The sequence below is a fragment of the Rhinoderma darwinii genome, chromosome 8 (assembly GCF_050947455.1).
Source record: "Rhinoderma darwinii isolate aRhiDar2 chromosome 8, aRhiDar2.hap1, whole genome shotgun sequence".
NCBI classification, from domain to species: Eukaryota; Metazoa; Chordata; class Amphibia; order Anura; family Rhinodermatidae; genus Rhinoderma; species Rhinoderma darwinii.
Window position 1 is genome coordinate 46,093,969 of NC_134694.1, and position 25,054 is coordinate 46,119,022.

At 43.6% G+C, this 25,054-nt stretch overlaps 1 protein-coding gene across 2 annotated transcripts in view; it reads left to right on the top strand.

Moving 5' to 3' along the window:
• Positions 1-25,054, top strand: part of MSN (moesin) — a 349,029-nt gene that overhangs the window by 268,631 nt on the left and 55,344 nt on the right. For both annotated transcript variants that reach the window (XM_075835638.1, XM_075835637.1), the window contains one exon: positions 8,493-8,767. In XM_075835638.1, the coding sequence (XP_075691753.1) occupies positions 8,493-8,767 (275 nt within the window). The remainder of the gene's footprint in view (positions 1-8,492; positions 8,768-25,054) is intronic.

The following is a 25,054-nucleotide window of genomic DNA, read 5'->3' on the forward strand; positions in this document are numbered from 1 at the left end:
TGGGAGAGATGGTTCGAGCCAGAAGAAACTGTAGTGAAATCCATAATTTTAACATGGAACAGGCTCAGATCTGCAAAAGGCTCCACAATAGGGGCTATCAGAAGTGGACTCTTGAAAGAGCCAAAATGATAGTAGGTTCTAAAACCAGGGAACAATTACTTTCCAAAAAAGACATTAATATCAAAAATAAAAATATGAATCCATCTCAGATTAGTGGTCTGGAAAAACCTACACTAGTACTTCAATACAGCAATCAATTTATAGACATTAAAAAAATTGTGCACAGATATTTACCCCCTCTTTTCATAACATCTAAAATTATCTTTAGCTGGTTACATGGTTACATCACAAAGTGCAAGGTCATTTACAGATGTGGTTCTCACCCATGTAAAACCTGCTCATTTGCCCAGCCCACAAAAAAAAATTATGATTGCGGGGGGGGGGGGGGGGGGTAAAAAGTTTTCCTATTAAGACATATATGAATTGTAATAGTGATTATGTCACATATGTTATCGAGTGTACAGAATGGAAAATAATGTATGTTGGTTGGACAACAAGAAAATTTAAAACCAGAGTCCTAGAGCATTTGGGATACATCAGTAATCCTAATATTCCAGGTATCTTCAATGCTGCTAGGCATTTCATTACATCTCACAACCAGCTAACTAATACATTTAAAACATATGCTATTGAGAAAATAATATGTTCTGCACGGGGTGGTAATATGAAACAGACCCTACTGGACAGGGAGATCTTCTGGATATACAGTCTTAAAGAGGCTCTGTCACCAGATTTTGCAACCCCTATCTGCTATTGCAGCAGATAGGCGCTGCAATGTAGATTACAGTAACGTTTTTATTTTTAAAAAACGAGCATTTTTGGCCAAGTTATGACCATTTTTGTAATTATGCAAATGAGGCTTGCAAAAGTCCAAGTGGGTGTGTTTAAAAGTAAAAGTCCAAGTGGGCGTGTATTAGGTGCGTACATCGGGGCGTTTTTAATACTTTTACTAGCTGGGCGCTGTGAAGAGAAGTAACATCCTCTTCTCTTCAGAACGCCCAGCTTGTGACAGTGCAGATCTGTGACGTCACTCACAGGTCCTGCATCGTGACGGCCACATCGGCAGCAGAGGCTACAGTTGATTCTGCAGCAGCATCAGCGTTTGCAGGTAAGTCGATCTTACCTGCAAACGCTGATGCTGCTGCAGAATCAACTGTAGCCTCTGGTGCCGATGTGGCCGTCACGATGCAGGACCTGTGAGTGACGTCACAGATCTGCACTGTCACAAGCTGGGCGTTCTGAAGAGAAGAGGATGTTACTTCTCTTCACAGCGCCCAGCTAGTAAAAGTATTAAAAACGCCCCGATGTACGCACCTAATACACGCCCACTTGGACTTTTACTTTTAAACACACCCACTTGGACTTTTGCAAGCCTCATTTGCATAATTACAAAAATGGTCATAACTTGGCCAAAAATGCTCGTTTTTTTAAAATAAAAACGTTACTGTAATCTACATTGCAGCGCCTATCTGCTGCAATAGCAGATAGGGGTTGCAAAATCTGGTGACAGAGCCTCTTTAAAACTAGATTCCCGAGAGGGCTTAACCTAAAAAGAGAGCTCATGTTCCACTATTGATCAATAAATAAAGGTTCCATTTACTCTTTTTCTCCTTGTTCTGAAGTCAAATTTATTCATGATATATATTCTGGATATAGAAAATTTATCGGACGATGCGTTCCATTGTCCAGAAGTGTCTGCTTCATGTTTAAAATCTTGGGCCTTATGGTGAATCTATTAAACTTCCCAAGGGAAGTTTAATAGATTCACCATAAGGCCCAAGATTTTAAACATGAAGCAGACACTTCTTACAAAATAGGTTTCAACATCTTTCAAAATATCTTTCAAAATTAACTACGAGTCATTTTATATATTTAAATGTGTTAAATCTATGCTGCCGCATGATACGTATACACTATGAATAGCTGCCTAGCATAATAAGCAAATAACTTGACATACATATTGGTGAACATTTCAATTATTTCGTTTTGGAGGGACTATATCTGTGCTCTCTATTTGTAGAAATAACATATATATAACTAAATATTCGTATCAAACCTTTTAAATTAAGACATTTTTGTAGCACCTTGTGTCTTTTACTTCCGGTAGACTCAGGTGATTTTGTGATTCAATTGGAACGCATATACCGGATATAAACAGCGGGAGAAGACTTGGACATCTACACATGCCGTGATGTCCTTACACAGCAAGTGTCTGAAACACGTAGGCAAAATACAAATGCGATTTACCCTTTTTGCACTTTGATATTTTTACATTTGTTACATAAATAAAATTGTAACCTTGATTCCTTTTACTTACCCACAAGCACTGGATCATTGCCCTCTTTTCTTTCTTACGGGTAATTCGTCTCCCCCCCCCCCCCTCATTGGGAGCTGCTGTTGTGGTGGTGGAGCATTCAGACATGTCATCGGCATTACATATAGAGGGTTTTTTTTTTATTCTAAGGTGTTGTGTCTTACTAATGGGCCTTCTAACACTTCTGTACCGGCAGACATGCTGTAGCATCATCTTCTTCTCTTTGCTACAAGCCGTGGCGTTCCGCCGGCAGCGCCATTAATTTTCGCCCCTGCCTTGGTTCTCTGCTAGGCTGCAAGCTGGCCACGCTCCCCGGCGTTTTTCCCACGATGTCTTCGCGTTCTGATTGATCACCAGGTGGGACGTGAGCCACATGCCTGCCCTGTCCAACCAGCACGGTGCTGAATTTTTTGGCTGGAGGGGAGGGGAGTGAATGCCTTAGTACACTTAGCAGTGTACAGAAGTCATACAGCAATGGAAACATTCCTGCTTCACGGGGGATACAACACCTAGGGGGTCTGGTAGGATTACCATCGGCAATAGTGTTTTCTTGTAAAAGGCTCATATGTCTTCAAAGGAAAAAGCTCCTAAGACTCCAACTCCCACCCCGGCCATTGTAACGCACTTTACATGTCCGTGCTGCAGTACTAAGTTTCCATGCGGGCAGGCTGACCCAGTCTCTGTTCAATGCCCTCCACCTAAACAACCACAGGATTCACCAGCTCCCATGGTTAGTGAGCATATTACCCCCCAATGGCCGGTTTTCCTCACCCAGGCGGTAGATAATCTCGTCCGCCTCTCTCAGGCCACAGAGGATGCCTTACAACGCCTTCCTCAGCGGTTAGTGTCCCAATTATCTGACTCTTTTTAGGCAACAAAATCCATTCAGGCCCCCAGACATTCTTCCCTGGATTGCACTCGTGCCCGGAAATCAAGGAGATATCATTTTTCATCTGATTAAATAATGCAGGTGTCCTTAATTCTTTTCATTCAAGAGATATAGCTGAACCTGCTTCTTCAAGGGACATCTGTCTCTCCGATTCAGAGTTTGAGTGCAATAGAATAAATCCACTCCTCCTGCTGTTCTCATTCAGGCAGTGAGAGATATACTTAAGATTGCGGATGATCCGGCTGAATTCCCTCAAAATGAGTTATTATTGCATTGCCACAGGCGACCCACTCTGGTCTTTCCAGTTCTTAAGGGTTTTGACAAATTGTTTTCTGATGCATGGAAACACCCTGACTGATCTATGCTAGTGTCCAAGCGCGAACTATGTTTCCTTTCTCTGTATTGCTAAATGGTCAGCTCACCCAAAGGTAGATGCTCCCATTGCCCGCCTTTATGAAATTACTACCTTACCGATTGCAGATGCTTCTGCCTTAAATGATCCTGTTGATGCCAAAGTGGAGTCTATGGCAAAATCCACTTTGAGCATGGCTGCAGGTTCAGTCAGACCGTCTTTTGCAGAATATTGGGTTAGCTTGGCTAGTACTGAACTAGCCACTCAACAACAGGACGCAATTTATTCTGGGGACTCTCAGGTGGGTATTTCCCTGCTAGCTGCACCGCTTTTGCAGATGTCTAAATATATCTGTGACGTCTCCGTCCAAGCTACACAAAGGTCGGCTAAGGCCATGGTTAATGCAGAAGCTGTCCTCAGGACCATTTGGACTAGGAACTGGGATACTGATATCCCCTGCCTCTAGGAAGGAAGGTTTTCGCCTTCCATTTGCCCAGGATCTCCTTTGTGGACCTGACCTGGTCCAATTAATTTCTGAGGCAACAGGAGGAAAGATCCCTTTTTTTCCACAATATCGTCAGACGATGCCCAGTTCCCACAGTCAGAAGAGAAAAATGATTTAATTCACTTCAGTACTCTGCCCCACGTCAGAGGCAGAACTCAGGTGACCCTTCCGAGGGGAGAGACCTTCCTTCCAATCTACAAACTCCAGGCAGGCCCTCTAGACCTTCTCCGGCACAGCGGGATTCCACAGCCTGAAAACTTGCCCTCACTCGAGCTGCTCCCTACGGTGGGGGGCACGGCTGCTCTCCATCCAGGAGACATGGGTCAAACGTTGAAGACGCCTGGGTGCGAAATGCTGCAAAATAGTTTTTTCTTCTCGCCCTCCCGGGCGTTTTTTCCTATCAACACCCACTCGGTGCACCTCTCGTAGCCATTCAAAGCCTCCTCCACCAAGGAGTCATTATCCCGGTACCAACTCCAGAACTGTTCAAAGGGTTTTATTCAGACCTTATCACAGTACAAAAGAAGGAAGGATCTCTTCGACCCATTTTGGATCTAAAACGACTTATATGAATATTTGAAGGTTTCGCATGGAGTCTCTGCGATTGGTGGTCACATCCTTGGAGGTCGACAAGTTCCTGTGCTCAATAGACATCAAGGATTGCTTATCTTTATGCGCCCATTGCTCAAGTACATCAAAGTTTTCTTCATTTTTCAGTAGGTTCCTAGCATTTCCAGTTGGTTGCTCTCTCCTTCGGGCTAACTATGGATCCAAGGGTCTTCACCAAGGTAATGGAGGCATCAATGGCTCTCCACAGATACAGGGGGATAGCGGATATTCCATACTTGGATGAACTTCTGGTACAGGCACCTTCCAAACAGGACAACTTGGACAGCCTCAACATTACACTGGATTGTCTTCGCAGGTTCGGATGGCTGTTCAACAGCACCAAGTTATCCCTCACTCCTCCTCGGAGAATGGTGTTTCTAGGGATGATCCTGTATATACATGCAGCCAGGGTATTCTTACCCAGGGACAAAATCTCCACTCCGCAGGGAGTGACAGTGCTCTGCAGGAATGATCCTTGCTCCACCTGCTTCTGCATGAAAGTTTTAGGGACGATAATCTCAACCTTCGAGGCAGCCCCACTTGCTCAATTTCACTACCGATCCCTACAGCTGGCAATTCTATCATTGGTAAAAGTCTCCGGAATCCTTGGATCTGATGATCCCTCTGCCTCTTCAGTCAAGAAGGAGCTGCTGTGGCCTCGTAGTCCAGGTCACCTCGTGCGACCCGGAAGCTCATCTCCAGATCGACATCTTGGAGCTGAGGGACATTTTCCTGGCCCTGTCTCAATGGACACCTCGTCAACCTGGGTCTTCCAGTTCGGATACAGACAGACAACTCTATATCATAGGCGTACCTCAATCATCAGGGAGGTACAATAAGCAGGACTATGTCTAAGGAAACCTCCAAGATCCTTTGCTGGTGGGTATGAAATGTCCTAGCAATCTCAGTGGTGCACATCACAGGAGTAGACAACTGGGAGGCGGATAACCTGAGCCGGGAATGCCTGGATCCCGCAGAATGGTCTCTTCATCCAGAGATTTTTCAATGCATTTGCATTCGGTAGGGTTTCCTGAATGTGGATATCTTCGCCGCCAACCTCAATCAGAAGTGTCTGGACTACGTCACCAAAACCAGGCATCCCAGGGCCATAGGAGCCGGCACTCTGGTTCTTCCCTGGTTGTCCTTCAACCTCCTTTTATCTTTTTACTTTCCTTCCACTCCTGCCTTGAGTGCTAAAGTGTCAAGGACGCAGGAATCCCAGCAAATCTGGTGGCCCCAGACTGGCCTCTCAGAGCTTGGTACGTGGATCTCATGCTCCTGTATCCGCCCCTGTAACTGCCCCATGGCCGCTTCCTCTGTGGCATGACCTCCTTTCCCAAGGTCCAATGTTCCACTCTGATTTTACATCGACTGCGTTTGGCGCCTTGGCTGTTGCAACCGCGGTTTTGAAGGTTTCTCTGATCAGGTCATTCAGAACATGATTAAGGCCCAGAAGACTCAATCCCAAAGGATTTACCATTGCACTTAGTTGACTTATTTTAGGTGGTGTGAATCCCATCAGTTCCACCCCCACCACTTTTCCATCCCGCATATTCTGTCTTTCCTCTAAGTGGGTTTGTATCAGGGACTCAGATTAGCATCTCTAAAGGGGCAGGTTTCAGCCCTATCTATTCTTTTCCAACGCATTTTGACTTTCCACACTCTAAGACTTTTTTTGCAGGGAGTCGCATATTGTGCTCCTTCTTCCGGTCCCCTCTGAAACCTTGGAATCTCAATCTTGTCCTTGAATTTCTCTAGGCTACACCCTTTGAAACATTGCGGGAAATTTCTCTCAGGGTCTTATTCTGGAATGTAGTTGTCCTTGTGGCGATCACCTCTATCCGTAGAGTTTCTGAGCTTGCAGCCTTGTCCTGCTAACCTCAGTTTACGGTTTTTCATAGGGACAAGTTGGTGATGCGTCCAGTGCCATCCTTTCTTCTTAAGGTGGTTTCTTCCTTCCATCTTAATAAGAACATTGTCCTTCCTTCGTTTTACCTAAACCTTCTCGTCCACGTGAATGTGCCTGCCATTGCTTGGATGTCGTTAGAGCCCTTCGGGTCCACATTGCAGCTACGAACTCCTTCCGGAAGTCGGACTACCTATTTGTTGTTCCAGAGGGCCCTCGTAAGGGTGGTCCGGCTTCAAAGGCCAACATTACTAGCTGGATACGGTTGGCCGTTAAATGGGATTTCTCTGCTAAGGGTAAGGTACCAGGTCTTTAAAGCCGCCACCTGGTCCTCGTTACATACTTTTTCTAGGTTTTACCAGATCCATTCTTTGACCTCTGCCGATGCCAGTTTGGGTCAGATGGTGTTGCAAGCAGCCGTGGTTTAGGCTGCTCGCTTGGCTATGATTATTTTTTTTTTCCCACCCTAAGGGACTGCTTTAGGACGTCCCATAGTACTGTGAATACAGGAAAATAGGATTCTTATACTTACTAGTGAAATCCCTTTTACATATTTTGAAAAAAGACACCGGTCCATCAAGTTCAATCTTTCTCAATAAATTACCTGTCATTCATCGCTAGATTAATTATAACCCTGAAGGCCATTCGTCAGTTAATAAGCATCTAGCCTTTTTTTAAATGCTATCATAGTATATGCCATCACTACCTCTTGGGGTAAGGCATTCCATAGCTAGACCATTCTAACTGTAAAGAACCCTTTCCTATATTGATGTCTGAAACGTCTTTCTTCCACACGCAATGGATGTCCCCTTTTTATATTTACCTAGTGTCATGCTCCTAGTGACAGCGGCTATACCCATAGTACTGTGTCCCCAGTGAATTCAACGAGAAAGGGATTTTACTGGTAAGTACAAAAATCCTGTTTTATTGATCTCTAGAATCCTCTATTACAACTGGGCTGGAAGCTGCATCTGTTAGATAAACGATCACCTATGTAATCCTTAGGAAAGCTGCTGCTGACTGTGATGTTAGATATGTAGATTACATCGCAGATTTTTACTGCAGCCCAATTGAGCGGGGGTCACATATTGTTATACTTTCATCTGCCAAACACAACTTGACAATGATGTCACTGATGTTGCCAGAGTGATTTCAGCACAGCACTCGCTGCTCCTCAACATTTGCGGCCTACTAGCTTTCTTTTGCCTTTTCTCTCTAAAAGTTCATATTCTTTAAAGAGGCTCTGTCACCAGATTATAAGTGCCCTATCTCCTACATAATCTGATTGGCGCTGTAATGTAGATAACAGCAGTGGTTTTTATTTTGAAAAACTATCATTTTTCAGCAAGTTATGAGCAATTTTAGATTTATGCTAATTAGTTTCTTAATGACCAACTGGGCGTGTTTTTACTAACTGGGCATTGTACAGAGGAGTGTATGATGCTGACCAATCAGTGACCAATCAGCTTCATACACTTCTCATTGTTCCAGCCCAGCATGATCCACAGCACAGTGTGATTGTGCTGTGAAAGAACAATGAGAAGTGTATGACGCTGATTGGTCAGCGTCATACACTTCTCTGTACAACGCCCAGTTGGTAAAAAGTAAAATCACGCCCAGTTGTCTATTAAGAAACGAATTAGCATAAATCTAAAATTGCTCATTACGTTCTCAAAAATGATAGTTTTTCAAAATAAAAACCACTGTTGTTATCTACATTACAGCGCCAATTAGATTATGTAGGAGATAGGGAATTTATAATCTGGTGATAGAGCCTCTTAAAGCGTAATTTTCATCACATTTTCAGGTACATTAAATAATGCCTATTACTAATAAATGACTGTGTTCCTTACTCAGGTCACTGCTCAGGATGTACGGAAAGATAGTCCATTGCTTTTCAAGTTTCGTGCCAAATTTTATCCAGAAGATGTTTCTGAGGAATTAATCCAAGATATCACCCAGCGACTTTTCTTTCTCCAAGTGAAAGAAGGCATTCTGAATGATGACATTTACTGCCCACCAGAAACTGCTGTGCTGCTGGCTTCTTATGCTGTTCAGGCCAAGTATGGGGACTTTAACAAGGATGCCCAAAAGCCGGGCTACTTGTCACAAGACAAGCTGCTTCCTCAGAGGTACAGATACATAGAATATCTGTTACATTTTAGATTTCCTCATTATAACCAAAATCAGTTTTTCAACCATTACCTTAAAGAGGCTCTGTCACCACATTATAAGTGCCCTATCTCCTACATAATCTGATCGGCGCTGTAATGTAGATAAATGTTTTTTATTTTTAAAAGCAATTTTTTTAGCAAGTTTTGAGCAATTTATATTTATTCTAATTAGTTTCATAATGCCCAACTGGGCGTTTTTTAACTTTTCACCAAGTGGGTGTTGTAAAGAGGAGTGTGTGACGCCGACCAATCGGCATCATACACTTCTCTCAATTCATGTCCATTTGTACTCAGCACAGCGTGATCTGGCTGTGCTGTCACATTCACCCAGATTAACTTTACTGAAGTGTCTTGAGAGTGAATAGACATCACCTCAAGCCAGGACGCAATGTTTATTCACACTCCCGACACTTTGGTAAAGTTTGTGTGGGACTTAATTTACTGCACAGCGTGATCTTGCGAGATCATTAAGTCCCATACAAACTTTACCGAAGTGTCGGGAGTCGGAATAGACATCGCGTCCTGGCTGGAGGTGATGTCTATTCACTCTCAAGACACTTCAGTAAAGTTAATCTGGGTGTATGTGACAGCACAGCGTAATCACGCTGTGCGGAGTACAAATGGACATGAATGGAGAGAAGTGTATGACGCTGATTGGTCAGCGTCACACACTGCTCTTTACAACACCCACTTGGTGAAAAGTTAAAAAACACCCAGTTGGGCATTATGAAACTAATTAGCATAAATCTAAAATTGCTCATAACTTGCTCAAAAATGATCGTTTTTGAAAATAAAAAACACTTATCTACATTATAATGTGGTGACCCAGCCTCTTTAAGTCCAACTATGTTCAAATTCAAGATTTTGACCCATTAGCTGTTTTTATAGTTAGCGATGTAATATCAGATGCTTCACTAGAAACCTCAAAGACACGCATGGTGATACTGAATGTTAACACTGGTTCCTGATGTACTGAATGAACACTACATACCAGAGAGAATATCACAATCTTTCAAAGTGTTTCTGACATTTTGACAAACTTCTAACATGTCATTGAGAACTGGCAGAAATTGCAAAAGTCCTCAGACCCCTACTAGAATGAAGGAGCATAAGTGATCTGCTGCACACGGCAAGCTGTATACTGATATCTTGAAAACTATATAGAAGTTTTTGATGGAGTTAGGCTGCCGTTACACTGCACTCAGGCAACTGTATAACGTACTGTATTGGTGTTCAAAGCTCTGCCATTTACTATAAAAACTTCTGCAGCTTAATTCAGAAGCAAGAAGTGTTTTGTCTTATAAAGATCTTGATGAAGGGGTTGCTTGGTCTCTCAGTGCCCTGGTCTGCTACGACCTCTCCCTCCTCCCCTTTTTCTGCCACCGACCGTGTGAGTTGCTACAAACTTTCAAACCACGGAACCATTTAACTACTTATCAGGGATATCATGGAGTGAAAGGTCTTAAATGGCTGTAGCAAATTTTCTGCTATTTGCAGTTTCTGCAGAAAACATGTCTTTAAAGAGGCTCTGTCACTAGTCTAGTAATGCCCTATCACCTAGCTAATCTAATAGGCACTGTCAGGGTTGCAAACCTCCACTTCAGAAATTTCTGGACAACTGAACTAAAATTCACGGACAGACCAAAATTTTTATGGACACATTCCAAAATCATTGCCTGTGCAGTGTGCTAGGAGTGACTTGCCACCAATCACACCTCCGCTTGTAGCTTTCCCCTGCTAACTTAGGTGGTGATTTCTCTAATTAGTCGTTCACGTTTGCTTTTTTCTCCATCTGGCCCAGACCACTGTAACGACTTATTCCAGACACAACTGGTCTCTGCAGAATTTGACACACAGACATGTTGGTTTGTCGCTTTTCCATCACCCCCCACACCTATACCCCATCCTCTAAACAAACTCGTAATCCACAGTGCCCCAGACAGTAATAATGATCCCTCAGTGCTCGACACAATAAAAGTGCCCCATCAGTAACTGTTCCCCCTGTAGATAGCGCCACACACAGCACCCCGTTGTAGATAGCACCAAACAGTCCCCCCTTGTAGATAACGGCCCCTTCCCTTGTAAATCGCATCACACAGCCCCCCCCCCCTTTGTACTTGGTGGAAACAGAGCGGGGAGTGAAAGCCTACCACTCTCCGCTCTGCCTGACATGGCTCACCGTCAGGAGGAGGTGGTCATGCGGCGGAGGATCACTTTTGACTAGGGTCGGTGATGACCAGTCCATTCACTTGACCTCGTGACAGGCCAGGTAACTGGATCGGTCCACTCTCGGCACCGACCTCACTTGCCAGCGGCCAGGCTGCATTTTTTCAGATTCTGAAAAAGTTTAGCGGAATCTGAAAATATGCCCGGTCATGGTCTACTATTCCTTTTCACTGCACATGTACATTTTGGCGCATGCGCAGTGCAAAGTTCTGGAAGACTGCAGAACATTCCTGGACGGTGCTTTTTCTGCCGGATGCTACGGACGGCAGAAAAAAACACCCATTTTTGGGGACTATTTGTACATTTACGGATGGCTGGCAACCCTGGGTACTGTCACACTGATAATGCTAGTGAAAATAGTGTGCCAAAACGTTTATTATTTTAAGTTATGAGCTTTTTTTCTAAATATGTAAATTAGCCTTTATTAGACAAGTGAGAGGTAATTGTCCTGAGGTGGAGCTACCTCACAGCCTCTGCAGGGCCGTAGCTAGGGGGGGCAGGCGGGGCATGTGCCCTGGGCGCAACTAAGAGAGAAGATAGCGGCGGCACCGGGCCGGGCGCACAGGGCTGCACCTGCCATGAGTCAGGTTGAGCTGCTGGCTTCAGGCGGCAGCTTTCATCATAGTATGGGGGCAGCAAACGAGAGGCCACCACACAGATGCTGTAAATATTTGACCAGTGTGTTAGAAACCTCTCTTGCTGCATCACGCAGGACTTGTTTCTCCACCCTGCATGTCCCCTGCTCCAGCTCAGCAGTCAGGGACACGCAGGAGGGAGGGGGAGGAAGTCTGTATCAAGTTCAACCAAGGAATGGGAAAAGGGAAGGTAAAAAATTGTACACATAGCTTACATTTTTTTGTTCTAGGAAATCATCTAAGCCTTTTTTAAAGCCATCTACTGTGACCAGCTCCAGCAGTAGACTATTCCAGAGATTCACAGTTCTCACAGTAAAGAAGGCTTGTCGCCTCTGCTGGTTGAACCTTTTTTTTCTCCAGATGGAGGGATTGACCCCTTGTTTTTTGAGGGGGTTTTACATGGAACCGGAATTTCACCATATTTTTTGTATGTTCTATTAATATATTTATATACGTTAATCATGTCCCCCCCCCCCCTTAGTCGTCTTTTTTCAAGGCTAAATAAGTTTAATTCTATTAATCTTTCCTCATAACTTAGATTCTCCATGCCCCTTATTAGCTTCGTTGCTCTTCTTTGTATTTTTTCCAACTCCAGGGCATCCTTTCTATGAACTGAAGCCCAGAACTGAACTGCATATTCTAGATGAGGCCTCAATATTGCTTTGTAAAGTGGTAATATTATATCCCTGTCCCGCGAGTTCATGCCTCTTTTAATACACGACAATATCTTGCTGGTCTTTGAAGCAGCTGATTGACATTGCATGCTGTTATTTAGTTTATGATTTACTAGTACACCCAGATCCCTCTAAAAAAGTGACTCCCCCAGTGTAGCTCCCCCTAGGACATATGATGCATGCAGGTTGTTCGTACCCAGGTGCATAACTTCACATTTATCTACATGAAACTTAATTTGCTACGTGGACGCCCAAACGCTTAGTTTGTTTCAATCCGCTTGCAATTCACGACCATCTTCCATAGACTGAACATTACTACATAGCTTGGTGTCATCTGCAAAAATAGAAATAGTGCTATTAATCCCATCCTCTATATCATTAATAAATTAGTTGAATAATGGTGGTCCCAGCACGGAACCCTGGGGTATACCACTTATAACTGGGGACCATTCAGAGTAGGAATCATTGGCCACAACTCTCTGGATATGGTCCTTGAACCAATTCTCAATCCAATTACAAACTATACTTTCTAAACCTATAGTCCTTAATTTACCCATTAGACGTCTAAGAGGGACAGTGTCAAATGCCTTTGCAGAGTCCAAAAACACTATATCCACAGCGGCCTCTCTGTCAAAGCTTCTATTCACCTCTTCATAAATACAAATCAGGTTGGTTTGACGACTTCTGTCCTTAGTAAAACCGTGCTGGCTGTCACTTATGGAGGCTCTGTCACCACATTATAAGTGGCCCATATTGTACATAATGTGATCGGCATTGTAATGTAGATTACAGCAGTGTTTTTTATTTAGAAAAACGATCATTTTTGACGGAGTTATGACTTATATTAACTTTATGCTAATGAGTTTCTCAATGGACAACTGGGCGTGTTTTACTATATGATCAAGTGGGCGTTGTGGACAGAAGTGTATGACGCTGACCAATCAGCATCATACACTTCTCTCCATTCATTTACTCTGCAGATAGCGATATAGCTATATCACTATGAGCAGCCACATACACCATCACTAACATTACTGCAGTGTCCTGATAATGAATTGTTAGGGATCTGCCAGGTACTACGTCTAGGTATACTCCTGGGATTAATCAATCCACACCTGAGGCCAGACCTGTTCGACTGACACCATCTCCCACCAACCAGGGTGGCAGGCTCAGGAGTGGGAGAGCCTATCACGGCCTGGTCAGTCGGAGTTAGCTCCGCCCCGTCCTTTATTACCAGTAAGGGTGGCGTCCCAGAGCGCACAAAAGATTCAGGCGGATAGTAGACGTTCTGCTAACCCCCTGTTTGTCGTCGGGGATTTGGTCTGGTTGTCGTCCAGGAACTTTCGCCTTAAGGTCCCATCCAGGAAGTTTGCTCCCCGATTTATTGGACCTTATAAGATCATTGAAGTCCTCAACCCTGTATCCTTCCGTCTGGAGCTGCCCCCATCCTTTCGCATACATGACGTCTTCCATGCCTCCCTCCTTAAACGCTGCTCCCCGTCCTGGTCCCCCTCGAGGAAACCTCCTGTTCCCGTTCTCACCCCTGAGGGGGTGGAATTCGAGGTGGCCAAGATTATGGACAGTAGGATGGTCCAGGGCTCCCTCCAGTACCTGGTCCATTGGAGAGGATACGGGCCGGAGGAGAGGACTTGGGTACCTGCCCGTGATGTTCACGCTGGGGTATTGATCAGGAGGTTCCACCTTCTCTTCCCTACTAAACCGGGTCCTGCCGTGCTTCTGCCTTGCTGCAGTTCCGCTTAACCTGCTTCTCTTTGCCCCTGGCTTGCTTCCTTCTCCATGCTCACTTTGGTATACTCCACTTCATCCTGGTCCTGACTACTCATTCACCGCTCCTTTTCCTCGCGGCGTTCCGTGGGCTACTGCCCCTTCCCTTGCGTGTTCCCTGTTTGTTCTCCCGTGCACTTAGACAGCGTAGGGACCGCCGCCCAGTTGTACCCCGTCGCCTAGGGCGGGTCGTTGCAAGTAGGCAGGGACAGGGCGGTGGGTAGATTAGGGCTCACTTTCCCTTCACCTCCTTCCTGCCATTACATGAATATACATTACCTCCAGTTAGGACATGGTGTATTCAGAATCCTGACCACTTCTGTAGCGTCTCTGTGATTTCTTAAAATTAAGTGTTTTTGCCCTCCCAGCCTGTGTTTGTTTTTTACAGTATAGGTAAAATGTAACTATATTGTGAATACTGTTACAGATGTTTTCACGAACATTGACATTCCCAACAAGCTCTGCATTATTAGAAATGACCAGATCCAACAGAGCTTCACCTCTAGTCATGTCTTCCACAAACTGGCCAATAAAAAATGTCTGCAACAGGTTGAGGAAATGTCTCTCCTTTGCAGTTGAAGCCGAACCATGACCCCAATTAATATCCTGGTAATTAAAATATCCCATTATCACTACAGTACCAGCCTGTGCAGCCCGCTCCATCTGTTTATATGCTGACATTCCATCTCCTCAGTTATATTGGGGGGTCTATAGATTACAACAAAAGTAATATTTTCAGTGTTTACCTCCCTTTGTAATTCCACCCACAAGGTTGCAACCTCCTCAAAATCTTCAGCCACTATTGTCTCTTTCACACTCACCTTCATATCACTTCTCACATACATACAGACATACACCACCACCTTGTCCTGTCTTTCTGAAACAGTGTAAAACCCTGTAGATTTACACCCCAATCATGTGAAGAGTTTAGCCATGTTTCAGCAACACCAACTATATCTTTATTTTCCTCCAGTACCAAGGCCTCCAGCTCCCCCATTTTGCTTGCTAAACTTCTGGCATTTGTGAACATACACTTTAACTTGCCTTTAATTTTTTCAGTTTCAGAAATGTGAATATTTGACATTATTTGGGCATTTTTATTTTCATTGCTGTTTTGTAATAACCGGATCTCCGTTATTTATTTTCTTTTAACTTATGGTTATGTTAACTAATTTATATAGCTATATCGCTTATAAAATGTACAAATGGTTTTATGCTCGAGTTACATTAAAAAAAAAGATGAAAAAAAAAATTACATGTCATTGATTGGTAGAGAAAGCAAACTTGGCGAGGGGGAAGCAATGTCGGCCAAGTGTTTTAAGGGGGGTGGCAAACTGAATCTTTGTCCCGGGTGGTGGAGAACCTAGCTACGCCTCTGGTCCCTGACACTGTCCTATCCGCTTGAAGCTGCTTCACACCATATGAGAGAGTGAAATGATCCCCCTTCCCTCCAGCCTCAAACAGCCATATCTTGGGCTGTGGACTACCTAGAAGAGGTGAAAGGGGAGATTTTAGTCTTTCATATGACACAAGGATCGCAGTTCTAGCTGTGACACAACCGGAGATATCGCTAGTTGAATACACAGTTGGGAATGGAAACTGTATACTATATCATCAGGCTGTGTTGCTGGGATGGGAAGGTGGAGAAGCTGTATTACGATTTAACAGCGTCATACAGAAAACATTACACGGACAGAGTGAAAAGAAAGAGTCACCTCCTATTTGGCTATTAGAGCCAAATTAGTGTTATTAGAAAAATGCCTATAACTTTGCAAATAAATGTTTTTGAAAAAAATAAATCATACTGCAGTTATCAGCATCATAGCGTCTATTAGATTAGTTAGGAGATACAGTAGGGAATTAATAAACTGGTGACAGAGCCTCTTTAACCCTTTCATGACCAAGGGTCATTGATGACCCTGTGTCCAGGTCAAATTTTCAATTTTTGATAAGCACTTCTTTAAGCACTTCTCCCCCAATCACGTAACTGTAAGTTGGAATGGGCGGTGCTTTGGCACCTTCTCACGTACAGTTGCGTGGTGACCATAAACCGTCACCATGTGAAATTACATGGTGACAAGGGGAAGATCACGGCGGCAAGTGACAACAGCCCCTCACCGGCACAGGACCAATGAGAGCGGTCCTGTGAAGTCGATCACAGCAAATGGTCATTCAAAACTGAATGACCAATCACAGCTTAGATAAACAAGAGGCAGGATTCTCCCCCATACCGGCTCTGACCAGCTCAGTTTTGTCAGAGAGCTTGTGAGAGTCGGTGTGAGAAGTCCTGTACATTAAAAACATGGTTAAAGAGAATAAAGATCTTCTAGATCTCCCCAGATCTTTCCTGCCGCAGTAATTATAAAATAATCCCCAGATCGCCCACTCATTGCCCCAGTGAAATTAGAAAGAATCCTCCCAAATCGCCGACCCAAGTAAGACCTGGTATAAAAAGCTGGCAGTTCATCTTACCTAAATGGCAATGTATAATGCATTTGCGGTGTGCAGATACGCAGGCAATATAAATAATTTTCTACAATTTCAGGAAAGCATTATCTAGGCTCTTTTATTTAACAACCCACAAGAGGAGGGCACTTCTTTGGGAGATTACAGTTGCCTTATTATCCCAGGCCTGGACTTTCCCTCAGTAATACTCCCCACTGAGAAGACAACAAGACCCCAGAAAAGATGCCGGATATGTTCCAAAAAAGGCATCACAAAATATACTATTCACCAATGCGAGACATGCCCCACAAAGCCAAGTCTATTCATCAATGAATGTTTTAAAATTTACCATACCTCCATAGAGTTTTACATTATTGACAACAATTCATTTTACAAATTGGCCATTCTAAGTAAATTTTGGTGCGGAGTAATAATTTTTTTTTTCATAGATTTTTGCCCACTTACCCCTTCTTGTTTAACCCCTTCCCGCTTTGGCCACTTTTGACCTTCCTGACAGAGCCTCATTTTTCAAATCTGACATGTTTCACTTTATGTGGTAATTACTTTGGAGTGCTTTTACCTATCCAAGCGATTTTCTCGTGACACATTGGACTTTAAGTTAGTGGTAAAATTTGGTCGATACATTCAGTATTTAATTGTGAAAAACACCAAAATGTAGCGAAAAATTTAAATTTAAATTTTTCTAAATTTAACTGTATCTTCTTGTAAGACAGATAATTATACCACACAAAAGTCACTAATTAACATCCCCCATATATCTACTTTAGATTGGCATAGTTTTTTGAACATTCTTTTATTTTTCTAGGATGTTACAAGGCTTAGAACTTTAGCAGCAATTTATCACATTTTCAAGAAAATTTCAAAAGTCTATTTTTACAGGGGCCAGTTCCGTTGTGAAGTGACTTTTAGGGCCTTATATATTAGAAATCCCCAATAAGTCAGCCCATTTTAAAAACTGCACCCCTCAAAGTATTCAAAATAGACTTTAGAAAGTTTCTTAAAACTTTAGACATTTCGCAGGAATTAAAGCAAAATAGAGGTGAAAGTTAAAGTTAATTTTTTATTTTTTTTTGCAGAAATTCATTTTGAATCCATTTTTTTGAAACACAGAATTTTTTACCAGAGAAACACCACTCAATATTTATTATCCAGGTTATGCAGTTTTAGGAAATATCCCACATGTGGCACTGAAGCACAGTCCTCCGAAGCAAAGGAGCACCTAGTGGATTTTGGAGCCTCCTTTCTATTATAATATATTTTAGGCACCATTTCAGCTTTGAAGACGTCTTGTGGAAACCCCCCAAATGTGACCCCATTTGGGAAACTACACCCCTCAAGGAATTTATTTAGGGGTATAGTAAGCAGTTTTTGTTTTTTTTTTCAGAAATTTTTGGAAGTATGCCATGAAAATGAAAATCTAATTTTTTGTCAAATAAAATATAGGTTTAGCCAATTTTTTTTCATTTCTAAAACGACTAAACGAGAAAAAGCACCACAACATTTGTAGAGCAATTTCTCTAGAGTAAAACAATACCCCACATGTGGTCATAAATGGCTGTTTGGACACAGGGTTTCCATTTGGCTCTTGGAGCTCAAATTTAGCAGGAATGGTTTGCGGTGGCCATGTCGCATTTGCAAAGCCCCTGAGGAGACAAGACAGTGGAAACCCCCAACAAGTGACCCCATTTTGGAAACTATACCCCTTGAGGAAATTATCTAGGGGTATAGTGAGCATTTTGAGCTATAGTGAGCAGGTTTTTTGAAGAAATTTTTGGAAGTAGGCTGTGAAAATGAAAATCTAAATATTTTTTTTCAAATAAAATGTAGGTTTACCTATTTTCTATTTTTTCATTTCCACAAGGACTAAAGGAGAAAAAACACCACAAAATTTGTAAAGCAATTTCTCCCGAGTAAAACAATACCTGATATGTGGTCATAAACTGCTGTTTGGACACACGGTAGGGCTCAGAAGGGAAGGAGCACCATTTGGATTTTGGAATGGTTTCCGGGCGCCATGTCACATTTGCTGAACCCTTGTAGTACTAGTACAGTGGAAACACCCCAAAAGTGACTAGATTTGGGAAACTGAACCCCATGCGGAATCATCTAGGGGTATTGTGAGAATTTGTATCCCAAAGGTTTGTTGCTGAATTAAACAGTGAATTTGAAAAATGACATTTTTTTCCAATAAGATGTCGTTTTAGAGCAACATTTTTCATTTTCACAAGGAATAAAGAAGAAAAAGCACCCCAACATTTGTAAAGCAATTTCTCCCGAGTACAGTAACACCCCATATGAGGTTATAAACATCTGTTTACATATATGGGAGCATTCAGAAGAAAAGGAGCGGTATTTAACTTTTGGAGTGTAGATTTTGCTGGAATAGTTTGCGGACGCCATGTTGCATTTGCAAAACCTCTGATGTACCAAACAAAAGTGAAACCATTTTAGAAACAACACCCCTAAAGGCATTTATCAAGGAGTGTAGTGAGAATTTAGACTCCACAGGTGTTTTTCAGAAATGAATACGCAGTGGATGGTGCAAAGTGAAAATTTAAATTTTTGCACTGATCTGCCTTTTCATCGCACAATATGTTGTAACCACCTTGTGCCACTGGAGAATCTTACCCCATAAATTGTTAAGCGGTTTCTCCCGGGTATGGTAATGCCTTACTTGTGGACATAAATTGCTGTTTGGGCACACTGTAGGGCTAAGACCGCCATTTTGAGCATGGATTTTGCTTGGTAGTTTTGTTTGAGTATTATTGGTATTTTGGTTTATAAAGTGGGGGCATATGTAATCTGTGCGGAGTACATCCGGGCATAATAAGAGGTGTGACAACTTGGGGACCACTTAGCTCATGGGATCGCCATCTCCCAGGTGAGATGGTTGACACACATAGAAAGTTCACTCCAAAAAGGTTTAAACCAGCCGCAGCTAGCTTTATTGTCTTTACAACAGCAGTCAGTGGTACAACAATAAACATACAAAATAAACCCTAGGCCGTCCAGCCTCTAACTAACACATTTAGTGTCCCTCACTATGTGACACTGAGCCTTATGCCCAGCACCTCAAAACCTTCAGTTTTACCTCACACGGTGGTGACTCTCACAGGCTAGCATGCCTGTCTTCCCCAGACTGAGAGCCCTGTGTGGAAAGCACACACCTGATATAAAGAGCCGTCTCAGGTGGAGAATAACTAGGCTCATCAGACAGCCCAAGCACCAGCAGAGAAAACCCTCTCTGCTGTACATGCTCCCTGGTTGCTTAAAACCTGAGTTTCTGCACTGTCCAGTAGCTGCACTGCTACATATCCCCCCCTCCCTTTGATAAAGGCCGTAGGACTGATCACATTTCAACCTCCCCCCAGGGTCAAAGCTCCTACGTTGGGACATAATCACCCTTAGGGTCACCCCTACAGTAACAGACATTTGATAATCAGCCCTGGGTGTATTATACGGGTGCTCCTGCAACTCTTCTATGTTGGCATGCCTGGCATCCTCATCCCGTGTAGGCACTACTAGCTTTTGCTGATCACAGCCGTATTTACCTGTGTTGTGCCCCACATTCAGGGACCTTTCCGCATCCATGAAGTGGCTTTGTGTGTCACCCCTTGGTTTAGACACTGGCTCATAGTGTTCAGTAACACTCATCTCGTGAGTTTTGGTATACACCGTACCATCTACCAAACCACTTTCAGACGCTATACTCCCCTCCATCTTGGAGTTTTTCATATCAGCATTTAAATGCTCAGACTGTGTGACATACTCACGGGTTAAAGACATGTTAGGCACAATTTTTGACATTTCACTAGTGTCATCACATAAACGCTGTGCATCAAATACATGTGTGTAATTTTTAGCAGGCATTTCCTGAATCACATTATCACTTGATATCATTACAACTGGGGCATTTTCCATTTTTGGCAGTGGAGCAGCACACCCTGCAGAGGACTTTTCCCTGTAAGGCTTATCTGAGATATTGCCTTTCTCCCACAACTGCCAAAAATGAGGGAAGTTCCTTCCCAGCACAAACTCCTCATCAAGTTCCTGACATTTTATAAGTCTGTGCTGCACAGTCCCAAAATCAGTTTCAAAGTCAATCAGAACGGTCTCACCCATCTCAGGATCCTTCTTTACGAACAGCAAAATGTCCGGATGCACCCTCGAGACCTCTTGGCGAAGATCCAGACTGACCCGTAGCGGAATCCCACCAACCAACACTTCACGTGTTTTTTCTTGCGCTCTCTCTGGCCTCCTGACCAGAGAACAATCAGGTGCACATCCATCCGCTTGATGGCATCTCCAACAGCGCTCCTTCTGCTGAACAACAGCCACATGCTGTCGGGGTTGGTTGCTCCTAGCAACGGTCCTCACAGCTTGTATCACAGGTACGCACGCTCCATGCTCTTCTCTGCAAACTCTCTGTAACACCTCCGGAGTACCCGGCATAAATGCAGCTGACGTTGAAAAGAATCCACTTGGCTTGGAAGGCTGTGCATCCCCGGACAGCACCCGTGCCCTTAGAGCCTCTCTATCTGCTTACAACTGTGCCAGGACCCTTTGGTTATCCTCCCTCTGTTTGGCATTTGTTTCCTGCAGCTCTGCATTCAACTGCACCATTTGTTTGAGGAGTTCCTCCATAAGACCCATTGCAATGGAAACACAGTCTCTTTAATTGGGCTTCTGGCCCTTTCAATTTCACTTTTAAATTTCACTTTCTTGTGCCATTTTATTGCCCGCATTCTCCACCATATGTGACAACTTGGGGACCACTTAGCTCATGGGATCGCCATCTCCCAGGTGAGATGGTTGACACACATAGAAAGTTCACTCCAAAAAGGTTTAAACCAGCCGCAGCTAGCTTTATTGTCTTCACAACAGCAGTCAGTGGTACAACAATAAACATACAAAATAAACCCTAGGCCGTCCAGCCTCTAACTAACACATTTAGTGTCCCTCACTATGTGACACTGAGCCTTGTGCCCAGCACCTCAAAACCTTCAGTTTTACCTCACACGGTGGTGACTCTCAAAGGCTAGCATGCCTGTCTTCCCCAGACTGAGAGCCCTGTGTGGACAGCACACACCTGATATAAAGAGCCGTCTCAGGTGGAGAATAACTAGGCTCATCAGACAGCCCAAGCACCAGCAGAGAAAACCCTCTGTGCTGTACATGCTCCCTGGTTGCTTAAAACCTGAGTTTCTGCACTGTCCAGTAGCTGCACTGCTACAGAGGGTATAATAATGGGGTAAATAATACAATTATCCATAGATGTATGTTATGCTGTTGTTACGTCTATGGCCGGGGGTCATCGTTCAGACTTACCCCTTGACGATCCCGGCCGTGGACATCTCTCTTCTCGGTGTCCGCTCCGTCCAGGGAGACACCGGCACTCTCTTCCGGATCCTCGGACTATTTCCTGCAGGGGCCAGTACGCATCCAGCTGTCAAACATCAATTATCAGCCCGAATGGCTGCTGGACTATTTAAGGGGCTCTGCCCACTGGTTCCTTGCCTGAGCGTTTTTGTATACCCTAGTTTGTCTTGCAAATAGTCTCCCAGTGTTTTCCAGTTCCCAGTGTTACCCGTTCCTGCTGCTCCATGGAGACCCTGTATCCTGTGCTATCGTATCTACAAGTGAAAGTCAAGTTATGCCTTCCCGCTGCATCCGCAGTGTCACCTGCTGTGAAAGTCAAGTCCTGCTTCCGCTACTGTCTACATTGCCTCAGGTACCCGTTCTGAACTATAGACATTGTTTTGTACCTTGTTGGCCAGCTGCTACCCCGCTATACGGTACGGCCCAGTGGGTCCACACCCCGCGCCGTGACAGTACGCTCAGGCCATGGACCCCGCTGGCCAAGTCAAGAGCCTGTCATCCTCCCAAGCCATGCAGGCAGACCTGCAGGATCTGCAAGCACGACAGGATCAACTCTTTGTGGCAGTAGACTCCATGGCACAGCATCTAGGTGCGCTAGTTACTTCCGTCACCGCTCCTAATCAAGCTTCTCCGATCGACCCTCCTGCTACACCTCCTGGCAGCCCCAGGTTAGACTCTCTATTCTCGCTGCCATTGCCACCTCGGTTCCATGGAGACGCAAGTTCGTGCAGGGGGTTTCTGAATATATGCCAAATCCACTTCACTCTTCACGCCCGAGCATTTCCTTCGGACGGAGCCAGGATCACCTTCATTATATCCCTACTCGCCAGCAAGGCCCTGGCGTGGGCGAATCCTATCTGGGAAAGACAGGGACCCGAGACTTCCAGGGGTTTGTGCGGTTCTGTTCCGTATTTGAGGAGCCTGGACGAGCCTCATCGGCAGCCACTGCTATCTTTAACGTGCGTCAGGAGGACGCCTCCATGGGCGAATATACCGTCCAGTTCCGGACTCTGGCAGGAGAATTGTCCTGTAACAATCAGGCCTTGGTAGCATCCTTCTGGCATGGCCTATCACCTGAGATCAAGGACGAACTGGCTGCTCGAGATCTCCCAGCGGCCCTGGATGACCTGATTCTACTGGCTACCCGTGTGGACATAAGGCTCAGAGAGAGATCCCAAGAGATTCTACAGGAGAAACAGGAGATTCTACAAGAGAAACGGCTTCCTAGACTGGCGCTAAACTTCCAGCAACCCCTCTTGCCTTATTCTTTTGCTGCGCCTGAGGTTCCGATGCAGGTGGATCGGCTCAAACTATCCGATCAAGAAAAACAGTGCAGGCTTACCTATATTGTAATGCAGGATTCTTGAGATAATTGGGCAGCTCCTGTAAACCGTTCAGAAGGGTTAGGAAAAACTGCACGACAGATATGGATTTCATCGAAGAATGCAATTTACTAGAAAAGAGATTTAAAGAAAAAAATTTCCCTTTGAATCTCATTAAAGGAGCACGCTCTAAGGCTGCCCAATTATCTCAAGAATCCTGTATTGAGCAAAAAGTAGACAAAAAAGAGAGCCGTAGTTTTACTAATAATTTTATTACCTCATTTAACAGTGGAAACAAAAACATTAGGGAGATTTTGGATAAGCACTGGCATATCCTGAAGAGTGATCCCTATTTAAAAGCAGCGTTATCAGTCAGACCAATCATTACTTTTAGACGTTCCAAGTCCCTTAAAAATATTTTAGCACCCAGCAGATTAAGGAGCTCCACGGTTCCTTGCTCGACCATGCTCCCTAAGACAATTGGTTCCTATAAATGTGGTCGACAGCGTTGCATGTGTTGCACTAATATGGCTCACAATACCACCACTTATACATCCACAGTAACCAAGGAATGATTTACTATCAGGAGCTTCCTTAACTGTGGAAGCTCCTACGGAATCTATATGTTGGAATGTCCCTGCCACTTACAGTATATTGGTCGCACAACACAATGCCTACGGACAAGAATTAATAATCATAGGTTTAATATAAATACTGGCTTTATGAAGCATAGTGTCTCCCGTCACTTTGCCTCTGCACATAATAGCCTTTTCAATAATATACTCATTACACCCATAGAACAGATCCCATTTAATGTTGCTAACAGATTCGGCAAGCTGAAACAGCGTGAAAACTACTGGATCTTTAAGCTTAAGACCCTCCAACTAGACGGTCTGAACGATATATCGGAATCAACCCTGGAATAAAAATTATAAAAGTATTACGTGTCTATTGAAAAATCTACACTTTGAAGTCCTGTCCTCTCATTGATAATCCCATAAGAATTTTCAGTGGTTCTTTTTTTAGGTATGCCCACCCATTCATTTGCCTTCTCTCAGTAATCTATGGCACCCTGCTAGCCCTTTCTTTCGTTTTCCTCATAATTTCAGCTTTCCGATTTTCTGTTTCTCTATTGAACTAATATAAAATCCATATCTGTCGTGCAGTTTTTCCTAACCCTTCTGAACGGTTTACACTATTCCACTTTCTATACATTATCATATTTTCTTAAATGAAATTTGACTGTAAATATTTTTTTATATGTATAATCCTGTATAGTTCATATGCTTTTACATACAGACCTTTTTACAGAATTTTAATAATGCATTATCATATTTTATCATATTCGATGTCTAACCTCTACACTTGTTGATATCACTTCACGCTATATTTTTCCTCCAATTTTATCTGCTGTTGTTTCCAACATCCAATTGAATGTGTAATACTCCACTTGCGGCTTTTATGTGTGACCCGTTGTGTTCTGCTATTCCAAAAGTATGTCTAATATGTTTGGTTAGACATTCAGTTGATGCTGTCTTCTTCAGAATCCAAACGGATGTCTTTTATGCATCCAAAAGTATGCTTTTGTTTTTAGCATCCAAATGGATGTTACTTTGGCATCCAAATGGATGTCATTTATGCATCCAAATGGATGCTTGGGTCCCTTAGCATTGAAATGGATGTTACTCTGGCATCCAAACGGATGTTTTTGTATTCAGCATCCTTTTGGATGTTTAGCGCGTCGTGCTAGTATTTGAA